This window comes from Tilletiopsis washingtonensis, assembly GCF_003144115.1.
Source record: "Tilletiopsis washingtonensis strain MCA 4186 unplaced genomic scaffold FA09scaffold_15, whole genome shotgun sequence".
NCBI lineage: Eukaryota > Fungi > Basidiomycota > Exobasidiomycetes > Entylomatales > Tilletiopsis > Tilletiopsis washingtonensis.
The window spans coordinates 171,442-183,995 of NW_020312012.1; the positions used below are offsets into that span (position 1 = coordinate 171,442).

The window sequence follows — 12,554 nt, forward strand, 5'->3', positions numbered from 1 at the left end:
CCCCCCCCGGGGCCCTTTGCCCCCTTTCTTCCTTCTCTCGCACCTGCCTTCACACGTCATCCTCCCATCGCACTGCATCGCGCAACACGGCCCATCATCATTCATCTCCGCCTCCATCCAGCCATTCGCCGAATCGATCTGCCCGCTCCGCCTCCTCTGCCGCATCGTCCTCCGCGCCCGAACGTCTGAACTTGGGCTTGCCCGCGGCCAGATACGCCACGATGGAGCGGCCGCCGAAGAAGCGACCTGCCATTTTCTGATAGCAGGTGGCGGGCGGGGGTGAGCAGGAAGCAGCGAGCGCGCTGGGAAGACGGAAGCACCTACTTGAACACAGGCCGCCGCGGCGGCGGGCGTGGAGAACTTGACCGAGATGATCCCTTGCGGCTCCTTCTGCTCTCGTCCAGGGCACATCAGCCTCTCTCCTCCTCTCTCTCTGCTGCGCGCGCAAAACTCACGTCCCACAGCGTGCAGTTTGTCACCTTGCCAAAGCCCTCGCATTCCTCTCTGACATCTTCCTTGAGATCCAGCAGCAGCGTCGGCTCCGCGGCGAGCTCCGCCAGCGTGAACATCTTCTCCAGCACCACGATGCGTGCCTCGTTGCCCCCCGCGGCACCAGAGCCGGGCAATGCGGGAGCACCAGATGGCCCAGCGGGGCCAAAGTCGTCCTCGTCGGAGTCCCAGGCTGTGAGTTTGCTGAGAGGAGGTGAGCATCGCGAGCGATGGAGGAGGGGTGAGGAGGCGGCGCCCACTCACCCGTTGAGCTTCTCGAACCTCCGCTTTGCCTCCTTCTTCTCCTGTTCCGTGCGTTTCTCCTTTGGCTTCTTCTCCTCTTCTTTTTCCTTCTTCTTCCCCTTTTCCGCCTTCCATTGCGCCTTGCTCACGTGCATCACGGGCGCTTGTTGGCCCTGTGCCGCGCGCAAACAACTCTCGTCCAACACCGCCACCGCCAACTCGACGCTCTCGGCCTTGAAGTACGTCACCAAGGCCTCGCCCTTTGGCCTGCCTTGCTCATCCTCGTAGATGCGCACACGAGGCTTGCCGTCGTCTGCCTCGGCCAGCACGCCGTAGCGCTCAAACACGGCCGCAATCTCCTCGACGGACGCATCGAGCGGCAGGCCAGAGACAAAGACGGCAGTCGTCTGCTTCGGCCCTCTCTCGCGCGCCTGCTTCTCCTTGCTCTCCGGCTTGGAGGCTTTCGAGGGACCGGATGCGCCAGTAAAGTCAATCTCGGCCTCGGCGGCAGTGCGCTTGGCGAGGCGCCGAGCTATGGGAGCGGCGGGCGTCTGCAGAGAGAAACACGTGGGTGTTAGGCAAGCCCTCGACTTGTGCACGTTCAGCGGACCAAGAATGCAGCAGAGCATCGGACGAACGTGCGGCAGCAGTCACGGCGGACCTGAGCCGTCCTGCTCCACCTGCAGAGCACAGGGCACAGCAATGAGGAGCCTGCTCTGTGCTCGCCATCTCTCGTGCTGACCCTTCTTGTAGACGTCCACGCAGCTTTGACGCAGAGAAAGGCTGCAACGTGTGTTGCAGGCGTGCACTTGAGCTCGTCTCTCCTCTCCATTCCTTGCCTTTTCTCTCGCCAGCGCGGCGCAGGTCTCATGCGAGCGCCTGCCTTGGCTCTGCCCTGCCCTCGGCCGCGTTTCACGGGGAGGCACACTCACCTCTTCATCGACGCCGCTCACTCCATACGCCTGCTGCTGTCGCCTCACTTCCTCCTCGTCCAGCACGGGCTTCCATCTCTCGCCCTGCGCCTGCCACTCCATCTCCGCCACGCCGACGGCGGCCACGCCCAGCTGCTCGCGCGCCGCATCGTCGACTTCGCAGCGCCACGAGGCCGAGGCACGGTCGAAGTAGATGCGCGCATCGTCGGGCGTGGCGTTGAGCAGGGGAGGAGGGAGAGTGGGGCGAGGAGGGAGAGACATGCTGAGAGAGGGCGAGGGTGGTGGTGGTGAGGAGAGAGGCGCGGAGCGAAGGAAGCAGGCTTAGTGGAGGCGAGGGACGTGCGCGAGAGCGACGCCGCTGAAGCACGCGGCGCCATTCTCGGCATTGTCGCGGCCGCGGTGGCACCACCAGACCATGCGCTTTGCGCGCCCTGCCGCCCAGGCATCCTCCGCTCCCTGTTGCGCTTGCGTGACCCTTGCGTGACGCGCAACGCCGCCAAGCAGAGAGTCGAGACTACACAGGCGTCGCTGTGGCGGCCAGACAGGCAACGCTCGGAGACTGCGCTGGAGGGGGGAGAATACGTGCCGGAGCCTTGCTCGCAACACGGACACACGCTCGTGGCTGCTTTTGGCCGCGCATCTCGCCTCCAAGCTCGGCAGTGAGCCCTTCTGCAGGGCAAAGCCTTCGAGGCACAGGGCCGAGAAGCGCTTGCACGTGTGTGGGTGTGTGTGTGTGTGTATAAGTGTGTGTGTGTGTGTGTGTGTGTGTGTGTGTGTGTGCTCGTCATCAGGGCCCTTGGCAGCTGCGCCGCCATTAGCTGCAGACTCATGAGGCCCTCGGCCACTGCACGGCGTGAGGGCCTTCACAGCACGGCCTGCTGCGCCATTGCGTGCGTCGTCTCAGCGAGGAACTCATCGCAGGCGCTCAACTCTTGCGGCGGCCCCCCTCAAGCGCTCCCATTAAAAGGGCAGAGAGCTGCCCCCGGAGCGAAGCCGAGCCGGCGGCAAATGTCACGCCAGCGAGAGAGAGAGAGAGAGAGAGAGAGAGAGAGGGGGCTCTCGTTCTGATGCGCTTCTGCGGCGGCGCTGGTGAGAGCTTTGCGTGGCCGTCCATCGGGCTCACATTTCACGCCCGCCATCGCCAGGGATGTCGCAGCGCAAGCCAGCTTGAAGGGGGGGGGGGCAATTCATGCCCTTCTCGTCCTGCGGCCGTGCCGTGAGCTTCGCTTGTTCGCTGCGCGCCATTGCCTCTCGAGCGCGCAGCTCGCATGTAGCTCCCTGTCGCCTCGCTGCGAGCGACCGATGAGATGGCCTGCTGCCCTCTCGCATCTCCCATGCGGCATGCTATACTCGCACGCGCCTCGAGCCTGCGCTGCTACGCTCGCTCGCTTGTACCAGCGTCCGACGCTTCGGCACGCACTTCTCGCCATTCGCAGCCCAAGGGAGGCGGCGAGAAACAGCGAAGCATGCGCCGTGCGTTGCTCTGCGCGAGGTGGCCCATCCGGCGGTCTCACGCCGGCAGCGGCGCACCGCGTGGGCCGCCTGCTGCTCAGGCACGGCGGCATCCGCCGCCCGCGCGCGGCTGCCGTTGTGCTCTTCTTTCCTCTCCCCGAGCGGCACCGGGCCACGGCGGTGGCGCCGCAGCCTTCTGCGGCGGCTGCCGGCTGCAGATGCGTGCAGATGCGTGCATGGGCGTGCATGGGGGGTGGCATCGGAGGCGGGCGCACGAGACTCGCGAGCTGCCCCACGGAGCGACGCGCCAGGGTGCAGGCGCACCCGTGCAGCGCCACGGCGGCGCCAAGGGCACTTGCGCCCTGTTGCTTGCGTCTCAGGGGGGGGCGGCGGCACCTCGCGCGTCGAGACTCGCGAGACTCTGCGGCTGTGCGCGTCCGGCGGAAGCGATGCGGCGTCCTGCTGCGCTGCCGCTGCGCCACGGCGGTGCCGCTCGTTCGGCAGCGGGAGGCGGAGCTGCAGCACGCGCGCGATAAACGACGTGCCGCTGGCAGGGCTTCTGCGAAGGTGCTTCTGGCGGGCACGGGGAGGCACGCGAGTCAGTCAGAGTGCTGCAGCGCTCAGGAGAAGCACACGCGGTGCTTCTGACGCTGCGGCCTCGTCGTTCGAGGGTGCACGCCGCACGCCGCGGGCGCTGCACCGCTGCATCGGCGCCGCAGATCGTGCGTGAGATCAGCCTCAGCGCTGCCAGGGCTCGGCGCAGGTGCCGCTTGGCAGCCTCTGGGCGCTGCGAGCTGCTCGCCAGAGTATAGAAGCCTGCGAAGCGAGACCACGCGTGAGGGCAGCACCCACAACACCTGCCTCCTCCTCTCCTCTCCTCTCCTCTCCTCCCTTCTCGTCTCCCCTCCGCTCTCTCTCTCGCTCTCGCGCTCTCCGGCTGCAAGGTCGGCCTACGCAGCGTCTTCAGTGCCGCTCGCGTCTCCCCGACCCCTCTCTTCTCCCCCACGCTCTCTTAGCACACGCACCGCCATGCGTCTCTCGACTCCCCTCCTCCTCCTGCTCTCGCCGCTCCTGGCGCACGCCTACCGCATGAAGGACGTGCCGGCAGACACGTCGAAGCGCGTGCGCATCTCGCTGCCCGTGCACCTGCCCGAGGAGGCCTACGACAACCCGGTAGACCTCGAGGCGGCGCGCCAGGCACGCTTCCAGCTCAGTGGCTTCGAGTCGCCGCGCGACCCGACGCAGATCACACGGGCGGTGATCCAGCTGCATGGTCTTGCGTGAGTAGTGTGGCGGGGCGCGGCAGGCAGGGCGGCGCTGGCAGGCGCGACGTGGCCAGAGGCGCGGCGCCTGCCTCCGCAGCAGGCCAACACATGGCATGCGCACCATGGGCCAGCAAGCACGGCGAGCGAGCGAGGCGGGCGAGGCCTGCCAGTGCGCCGTCGTTGTCGCTCAGCAGCTGCTGCTGCCGCCGCCGTCGTTGTTGCTCAGCAGCTGCTGCTGCCGCCGCTGTCGTCGTCGTCGTCGTGGCCCCTTCGACTCACATGCCCTCTCCCCAGGCGCGATGCCTGGTGGTACTTCGACCTCACCACGCAAGCCCTCGAGCGCGCCACGCGCCGCAAGAACCGCACCGACGGGCAGAATCTGCTCACCGAGCAGCAGGTGATGATCTTTGCGCCCTTCTTCCTCAACGACCAGGACAACGGCGCCACGCCCAACAACCGCACGCTGCAGTGGCACGGCTCGCAGTGGGCGTACGGCGCCGACACGCGCGCGCCCGCGACGTTCCTCGATGCGCAGGGCCTCTCGCACCCGGCGCCCGGCGTCTCGTCCTTCGAGGCCGTCGACGCCGCCGTGCAGCACTACAGCAACAAGACGCGCTTCCCCAACATCCAGAGCATCGTCGTCGCCGGCCACTCGCTCGGCGCGCAGATGGTGCAGCGCTACGCACTCATCGGCGCCGTGCCGTCGCGCGACGTGCCCGTGCACTTCGTCATTGCCAATCCCTCTAGCTATGCATACCTCGACTCGACGCGCCCCAACTCTACCGAGGCTTGCTCTAGCACGTACGACGCCTGGAAGGTGAGTCGGGCTTGGGCCCTAAGCCACCGGCCACCCGGCGGGGGCGCAGGCTCATCTCTCGACCATGCGTCGTTGCTGACGCCCGCATGCCCCCCCTTGCGCCCTTGCTCCAGTTCGGCCTCGGCTCCTACACGCAGCGCTACCTCTCGTCGTTCATGTCCGAGTCGCTCGACTCCTCCAAGGACGTCGAGGACGTGCGACGTCGCTACACGCGCGAACGCAAGGTGCACTACCTGTACGGCCTCGCCGATCACGAGGTGGGCGACAACCGCTGCGAGGCCTTTGCGCAGGGTGACACGCACCGTGAGTTGATGCACGAAGGGCCGGCCACACAATGGGGCCGAGGCATTGCAATGGTCGCGATTGTGGCTGACCCCATTCCTTGCGCGTCTCTCTCTCTCTCTCTCTCTCTCTCTCTCTCTCTCTCTCTCTCTCTCTCTCTCTCTCTCTCTCTCTCTCCCTTGCTGCAGTGATGCGAGGACAGCTCTACATGCAGCACCTCGACCACATCCTCGCCGGCGAGCAGGGCTCTCACACCGTCGACTACGTGCCAAACGTGGCGCACGAGCCGCTGAAGATGTTCATCAGCGCGGCAGGGCTGCGGCATCTCTTCACGTCCAACGATGCAGGCGAGCCGACGGGTGTGGGCTACGGAGACAAGGCACGGCCCTTCTACCCCGCTCGTCTGTCGGGCGAGCAGCAGGTGCAGGAAGCCCAGGCCTCGCTCTGGCGCGCTCTCTTCTCCGCCATTCCTCTCCCTGCGCTCGGCTGATGTCGCTCGTCGCGGCGATGTGCCCTTGTTCACGTTTCACGACTTCTCCATCCTTTGCCCCTCTTTGGCCCCCTTTGCAACTACACCACGGCTCGCTCGCCTCGCATCCTATCCACCTGCGCTGCATTTTCATCCTGCCTGCTACCCCCCGAGAGACGTGGCCTAGAATCTCCTTAATGTCATCATTGCTTGCCCCGAGACGCGCAGCGCTCGTAGTACATAGTCGACACTCCTGCATGCCAGCCTATCGCTCGCTCAGCTCAATCTCCTCTGGCTGCGGCGCCGCCTTCTGCTCTCGCACCGCCGCCTTCTCCGGTGCAGCAGCACGCGAAGGCGCCGGCGCTGAGTCGTCGCGCAGCATGGCGGGCTGAGGCAGTGGCTGCTGGAAGTGCTCGCGCAGCGCGCCGTCTGCGAGGCGATGCACTTCGCGGCCGACGGCCTTTGAGACTTGCACGAGGGGGCCGGAGAGGTTGAGGCGGTACACGACTGAGAACAGAGCATGAGCGATGTGTGTGCTGTCGCTGGAGGCAAGGTGTGGAGCAGCACTCACCGTACGCGCTGGCGAGGAGGATGAGCATGAATGCAAAGTAGAGCGGCGAGCGGAGCACGGCCATTGCCTCGTTCCATCCCAGCGCCGCAAGCACCGCGTACATCCACACGGGCACCTGGGCAATCGAAGAGACGGTGCTTCTCTTTGCCTCGACGTAGTAGGCATCGGCCTCCTTGCGCAGCCGCGCCGCCACGTCGGCCTTGCGCGCCTCGCCAAAGAGCAGCAGCGACGCGTCAAAGTCAAACTCCTCCTCCTCGCCACGCTCGACGAGCGCGGCGTGCGAGGGATCGTCGGCGGTGGACGGAATGGACGGGAGAAGCGAGGCGTTGGTGGGCTCGATGCGTGCATAGAGAGGCACGAGTGCCAGGGTCTGGCAGACGAAGGAATCAGCACTGCGGCAGCCACCCCTCTGGTGCCCACGTTACTCACCTCATCTCGAGCCGCGCGATACAGCCCATCAATGTCATCCGTCGGCGACCAGACGCGCGGCGTGCCGGCCTCGTCGTAGCGGAAGCGGTCCTCAAACACGGAGCGCAGCTTGGCCGCCAGGAACGAGTCGGCCGTCTGTTCGTCGAGCTTGGCGCGCAGAGCACGCCAGGCTCGGCGCCGCAGCGCCGCGAGGGCCAGCACACTCTCTTCCTCCGTGGCGTTGAAGCCTGGAAGGCGAAGGCGTCAGCTACGCGCGCGCGGGGGAATGCACACGATGCGCCTCTGCTCGACTCACTCTTGGCCTTGCGCAGATACGTCGCTTCAGCCTGTGCGAGAGCCTTGCCAAACGCCTCCAGAACGCCGTCCCACATCTCCGTGCCCGGGCTTGCGAGCGCCATCTCCGTCGGCTCCGCAATGGCCTTCTTCAATGCGCGCTCGATGAGCGCCAGCATCTTCTTGGTCTCCTCGGCGCGGCACTGATCCGCAATGGCATCAATCGCAGTCGCCAGCTGCTGCGTCTCTTCCTCCACGCTCCAGTCCGTCTCCGCAAGCTGCACGGCCTGGGCCGCCGCCTCGAAGCGCGCCAAGGCACGCTGGCGCTCCGAGGAGACCACGTCGGCAAAGTCGTACGTGTCGCCGCGCAGACGCTCGAGCACGGCAGAGCGGAAGGACGCGAGCACGAGCTTGTGCGTGTTCTTGAGCTGGCCCATGAAGAGGGGCGAGAGCGTCGCGTTGAGCTTCTCCAGCAGCTCGCTGCGCTTGCGGCGGTACACTTCGGCGTGGTAGCGCGAGGCGGCCTTGTCGAATGCAGCTGAGAGGCGCGAGGAGTCAGCAGTTGCAGCAAGCTTCGTCAACGTAAGACTCTTCACTCACCTAGCGCCTCGCTGCGCAGCGCGCCCATCTCGGCGCCGAGCGTCTCAAGCACCTGGCCGGCCTCGATGGGCTTCTTGAACACCTTTGCGCCCGTGGTGAAGACGGCAAATGCCGCAGAGGCAATTTCGTCGCAGCGGAACTGCGCCAGCAGCTCCTGCTGCGTGGGCAGGTCGAGGTCTTTGTTCGTCATGACTTGCTCCTGCGAGAGAGAGGGGCGAGATCAGTGGCTGCTCCTCATGCCGCACTGAGCCCGTGGCACATGCAACACACCCAGATAGTCTCGAGATACATGGGCAGGCCGTCGGCCGGGATGCGCTTGTGGTACTCCTTCTTGAAGACAAAGTCGGCATGGTCACGCTCCACGAAGCGCTCGCGCAGCTGCGCCACCTGCCGCTCAAACTCGTCGGGCTGCAGCAGCTTGTGCGGCAGCGTGGTGAAGGAGAGATCGAAAAAGTCGGTGATGCGAGAGGCTTCTTGACCCTCGGGCTGGGCGCGTGGACGCGAATGTCAGCTGGCTGCTGAGCAGTGACAGCATGGACCGCACTGCCTCTCTCCACACACTCACCTTGTTCAGCCCATCCCAGATCCTCGCCAGATCCGCCAGGAGCGTCTCGCGCAGGTTGCTCAGCGGCGTCGCGCCGACATGGTCACGAATGACGAAGAAGAGCAGCGTCTTGTCGCGGCCTGTGCTGGACGATCTGGCCAGGGGGTTGAGGGGAGTCAGCGGCCGGACATCGCGAAGGGTAGTCGCTGGACGGGATCGAGAGCTAGAGCTAAGGGGACGGCTGTGCGTAGGAGCGCAGACAGCTGAGGCAACCGACGAGTTGGGCGGCGCCAAGAGCGGGACGCGCCAAGTTTGGCGGCACGCAGCGCCCCATCCGCAGCTCTTTGCTGTCTCCTTACTCTCTGCGGCTGTGCAGAAGCCTGCGCAAGGCTTCGCTCGGCCTTCTTCACTCCCTCTCGCCGCTCCTCCAGCCTCTCGCTCAGCGTCGCACGCGCAGCTTGCCATCCGCACCTGCCGTTTGCCCATCTCTCTCTCCGCTCCTCTCCTCTCTCTCGCCGCACTCACCTCCCCTTGCCGCTCTGGAACAGCGCCAGATTGACCTCAAACACCGTCTTGAGCAGGCCCATGTTTGCGCCCTGGTACAGGCCCACCTGATGTTCCCACAGGTTGACGATGAGAACCTCGGCGCTGGCCATGCTGAAGAGGGCAGACTTGCGCTCAAAGTCTTGGTCCTCGCCGCGCTCCCGCCCGTCGGTGCCCTCGACGTCCATGACGAGGAGGGGAGAGGAGAGGGCGCGGCAGAGCCAGATGCCTGAGCAACGGAGATGGTGGGAAGCAGGACAGATGCGTCAGCGATGAGCAGGGCAGATTGCAGGAGACAAAGCCAGAGGGCAGCAAGGCCGCAGCAAGGTGCGCTGGGCGCGGTGCCGGGATGCGGCTGCTCGCTGCCTGGTGCCGGGTGCACAATGCTACCCCACCTGATCCCCCCCACCAATCCCCACAGAAAAGCCGCAGCAGGTGTCGCGCTGTGCACGCTGCCGGCTGCCGGGGCTACCGAAGCTACCCCACCTGATCCCTCCCTCCAATCCCCACAGCAAGGCCGCAGCAAGGTGCGCTGGGCACGGTGCCGGGATGCTGCTGCTCGCTGCCAGCTGCTAGGTGCCGGGTGCGCAATGCTTCCCCACCTGATCCCCCCCCCCCCCCCCCCCCCCCCCCCCCCCCCAAACACACCAAGCCCCTCACACTGCCAGGCGCGCGCACGAATGTCGAGATGCTGCTGGCTTGCCACTTTGTCGCCCTTACTGATCCCCCCGCAGGCAGCACCTGCCAGCCTCTCCTAGCCCCTCACTTCGGCTCTCCTCCCTTGCCACTCCCGCCGCTGTGCGCCAGTCCGCTCTGCCATGCTATCTCTTTCTGCCTCTGCTGCCGCCCTCATCTCCATTAATCTCTCCCTTGTTCCCTCTCCTCACTCTCCTCTCTCCTCTGCGGCAGAAAGACAGAGAGAAAGAGAGAGAGAGACGACGCACCTTTCGTCGTCTGTCCGCGCACGCGCTCGTCCATGACGTCGAAGCTCGTGCCAAAGAGGCGGTTGAGCAGCGTCGATTTACCGGTGCTCTGCGAGCCGAGCACGGCGCAGAGGTTGTATGCAAAGCCGGCGTCGAGGAGGTGCCATTGCTGCAGCGACTCGGCCAGCGAGGGTGTGAACTGCTGCTCGTCGGAAATGAGATGCAGCCGGGAGGCGGGCGCGGCGGCGGCGGCGGCGGCGGCGGCGGCGGAGGAGGAGGAGGAGAGGGCCGACGACGCTGCGTGCGAGGCGGCGGCAGCGAGGCCGTTGGAGGCCGCAGGAGGCGCGTCCATGATGGCCGCGAGCGAGAGAGCAGAGGGGCGGTGGTGGTGAGGAGGCCGCCTTGGTTGCTCCCTCGACGCGCGAAGCCTTGGGCCGGGACCGTGCGGGGGCGTAAGCGAGCGCTGTTTGGGCGTGGCACGCGCCTCCGCGCGCCAGGCAGCAGCTGCAGCAAGCGCTGGCAGCGCGCGCGTCCGTGTGCCTGAAAGCGCGCGCGAGACGCCGATCATGCCGGCGCTACGCCAGCACGAGCGCCTCGCCTCCTCCACACCAACAGCCTCCGCCATCGGGTGTCGCACCGGCCGTTTTCCTTCTGCGCCGTGCCTCGGCCGTCGCCCAGCGCCGCTGCTCTCCAAGCTCGGCTCGTCGAGTCGCACGCAGCACTTTGTGCCCTCTCGTCCAGCACCGCGCCCCCCGTCCCCATCCCGCCACGGGCAGCCTTTCTCTGCTTTGCAGCCCGCCTCCTCTCCAGCACCCTGGCACACCACGGCCACGCGCGCGCCCGGCAATGCCAGGCATGCCCTCGGCGCTGCACAGCTCGCTCCTCAAGGCGCGCCTCGCACAGCTGCCGCACATGCCCGCCGTCGCGCCGCACAGCGTCGCCGCCGAAGGCAGCAGTAGCAGCAGTGCGGCGGCGGGCTCGGCCTCTGGCTCTGCCTCTGCCTCCATGCCGCCGCCTCGCTTGCACGCGTCTGCCTCGGGCGTGCCACGCGACGCAGCGGCAGAAGCATCCGGCCACGACGACCTCTCCCCCCTCTCCGCCGCCGACTGCTTTGAGCAGGCGCTGGCTGTCGAGGTGGCAGACGCCACGTTTCGCGTGTACTACACGGCGCCTGCGCCGCAGCGCAAGAGCTCGAGCTCGAGCAGCGCCTCTTCCTCTGCTGCTGCTGCCTCTGCATCAAGCACTGCGCCACGCTCCACCTCCGCTTCCAGCGATGCCACGCTCGCTCGTCTGACGCCGCCTCCAGTCCTCGACGACGACGAAGAGTCCGACGCGCCTTCAGCAGCAGCAGCAGCAGCAGCAGCAGCTGCTGCAGCCGCGCCAGCCGACCCCGGCACCCTCTTCGTCCTGCACCACGGCGCCGGCTATTCGGCGCTCAGTTTCGCCCTCGTCGCGCGTGCGTTGCGGGAGATGTCCGGCGGGCAAGTGGGCGTGCTGGCGCTGGACTGTCGCGGACACGGTGAGTGGTGGATTCTTTGCGTGCTTGCGTCTTTCTGCGAAAAGGCTGATCTGAGGCGAGCGTGTGCAAAGGGCGCACGGAACATCCCTCAAGCAGCTCGATGGCGCTCTCCGATCTCACGGGCGACCTCCAAGGCGTGCTGCACGCCATGTTCCCCTCTGCGGCACTCATGCCTTCCCTGCTCCTCGTGGGGCATTCCATGGGCGGCTCCATCATCGTCTCGCTCGCCGAGGCTCTTCTTCAGCCACCTTGTTCTCTGCCGCAAGCAAAGATTGCAGGCGTGGTAGTGCTCGATGTCGTCGAAGGCACAGCCATGGCTGCGCTCGGCAGCATGCGCAACATCGTGCTTGCTCAGCCCAGCGGCTTCAAGAACGCCGAAGACGCGGTGCGCTGGCACCTTGAGAGCGGCACGATTCGCAATGTGGACAGCGCTAGAAGAAGCGTGCCGGCGTTGCTCAAGCCGAATGACGCTGCCGATGGTACGGTGGCAGCGCCGAGCATGGGCACGACTAGCATCGTCGAGGAGCCGGAGCTCGAGGCGGAGGAAGCCATCGAGACGCTCTGTTCTCCCTCCATCACCTCTGCCTCTCTTCCTTCCACCTCACGCCCCACCACCTCCGCGCCGCACGCTCTCATCTGGCGCGCCAATCTCCTCGCCACCGAGCCCTACTGGCGCGGCTGGTTCGAGGGCCTGTCGGCGCGCTTTCTCGCCGTCAAGGCGCCGCGCTTGCTGCTGCTGGCGGGCACGGACAGACTGGATCGCGAGCTGATGATTGGGCAGATGCAGGGTGAGTTGTGTTCACGCCCGAGGCTGAGCGCCGCCAACGCACAGGCCGGGCGGAAAGAAAGAGTTCGTGTGTGTGTGTATGTGTGTGTGTGCGCGCGCTGAACCTTTGCTTGCCCCGCCCTGTTCTTGCTTGCCCTTGCGTCCCCTTCGCACTCCCTCAGGCAAATACCAGCTCGTCGTCTTTCCCGACGTGGGGCATTCGTTGCAGGAGGTGCGTTCCTGTGTGGGCAGCGCTCTCCGAGTTCTGCCGCCTGGCTGACAGGTCTTGCCTCCCCCCCCCCCTTCCTCTTGTCTCTCGCTCAGGACGCTCCCGAGAAGACCGCTCAGACGCTTCTCGACTTTTGGCGGCGCAACCAGGCCGCGCCGCTTCCGGTGCGCGTGCATCGTGTCGGCCAGTGACGGCGTCACACAGCGCG

General features: G+C 66.3%; 4 protein-coding genes across 4 annotated transcripts; 2 read left to right on the forward strand and 2 right to left on the reverse strand.

Moving 5' to 3' along the window:
• Positions 1–22: 22 nt before the first annotated feature.
• FA09DRAFT_320348 (hypothetical protein) lies at positions 23–1,925 on the reverse strand (the record flags this gene model as incomplete). Its single annotated transcript, XM_025740974.1, has 5 exons — positions 23–256; positions 325–390; positions 456–693; positions 754–1,283; positions 1,665–1,925. 5 exons carry the CDS (start codon positions 1,923–1,925, stop codon positions 98–100), a joined length of 1,254 nt encoding a protein of 417 aa, XP_025597117.1. The 3' UTR covers positions 23–97.
• A 1,774-nt stretch (positions 1,926–3,699) lies between these two features.
• Positions 3,700–6,193, forward strand: FA09DRAFT_330917 (hypothetical protein). Its single transcript, XM_025742796.1, has 4 exons — positions 3,700–4,396; positions 4,676–5,198; positions 5,312–5,501; positions 5,669–6,193. Exons 1-4 carry the CDS (start codon positions 4,146–4,148, stop codon positions 5,968–5,970), a joined length of 1,266 nt encoding a protein of 421 aa, XP_025597118.1. The 5' UTR covers positions 3,700–4,145; the 3' UTR covers positions 5,971–6,193.
• On the reverse strand, positions 6,134–10,212 carry FA09DRAFT_330918 (root hair defective 3 GTP-binding protein). Its single transcript, XM_025742797.1, has 9 exons — positions 9,854–10,212; positions 8,892–9,138; positions 8,388–8,520; positions 8,093–8,308; positions 7,823–8,021; positions 7,245–7,760; positions 6,950–7,176; positions 6,521–6,890; positions 6,134–6,456 (listed from the first exon to the last, which is right to left on the reverse strand). The coding sequence occupies exons 1-9, from the start codon at positions 10,182–10,184 to the stop codon at positions 6,215–6,217; spliced, it is 2,481 nt and encodes an 826-aa protein (XP_025597119.1). The 5' UTR covers positions 10,185–10,212; the 3' UTR covers positions 6,134–6,214.
• Positions 10,213–10,687: 475 nt separating this feature from the next.
• On the forward strand, positions 10,688–12,537 carry FA09DRAFT_339778 (alpha/beta-hydrolase; the record flags this gene model as incomplete). Its single annotated transcript, XM_025744249.1, has 4 exons — positions 10,688–11,351; positions 11,423–12,139; positions 12,300–12,349; positions 12,442–12,537. The coding sequence occupies 4 exons, from the start codon at positions 10,688–10,690 to the stop codon at positions 12,535–12,537; spliced, it is 1,527 nt and encodes a 508-aa protein (XP_025597120.1).
• Between the last annotated feature and the right edge of the window lie 17 nt (positions 12,538–12,554).

Bases quoted from the DNA above. Each gene is read 5' to 3' on its own strand.
- FA09DRAFT_330917 (XM_025742796.1), top strand. From the start codon at position 4,146: ATGCGTCTCTCGACTCCCCTCCTCCTCCTGCTCTCGCCGCTCCTGGCG. The intron at 5,199-5,311 runs GTGAGTCGGGCT...CCCTTGCTCCAG, and splicing joins GCACGTACGACGCCTGGAAG to TTCGGCCTCGGCTCCTACAC. The intron at 5,502-5,668 runs GTGAGTTGATGC...CCCTTGCTGCAG, and splicing joins TGCGCAGGGTGACACGCACC to TGATGCGAGGACAGCTCTAC.
- FA09DRAFT_330918 (XM_025742797.1), bottom strand. From the start codon at position 10,184: ATGGACGCGCCTCCTGCGGCCTCCAACGGCCTCGCTGCCGCCGCCTCG. The intron at 8,521-8,891 runs GTGAGTGCGGCG...CCCCCTGGCCAG, and splicing joins TTCCAGAGCGGCAAGGGGAG to ATCGTCCAGCACAGGCCGCG. The intron at 8,309-8,387 runs GTGAGTGTGTGG...CCACGCGCCCAG, and splicing joins TCTGGGATGGGCTGAACAAG to CCCGAGGGTCAAGAAGCCTC.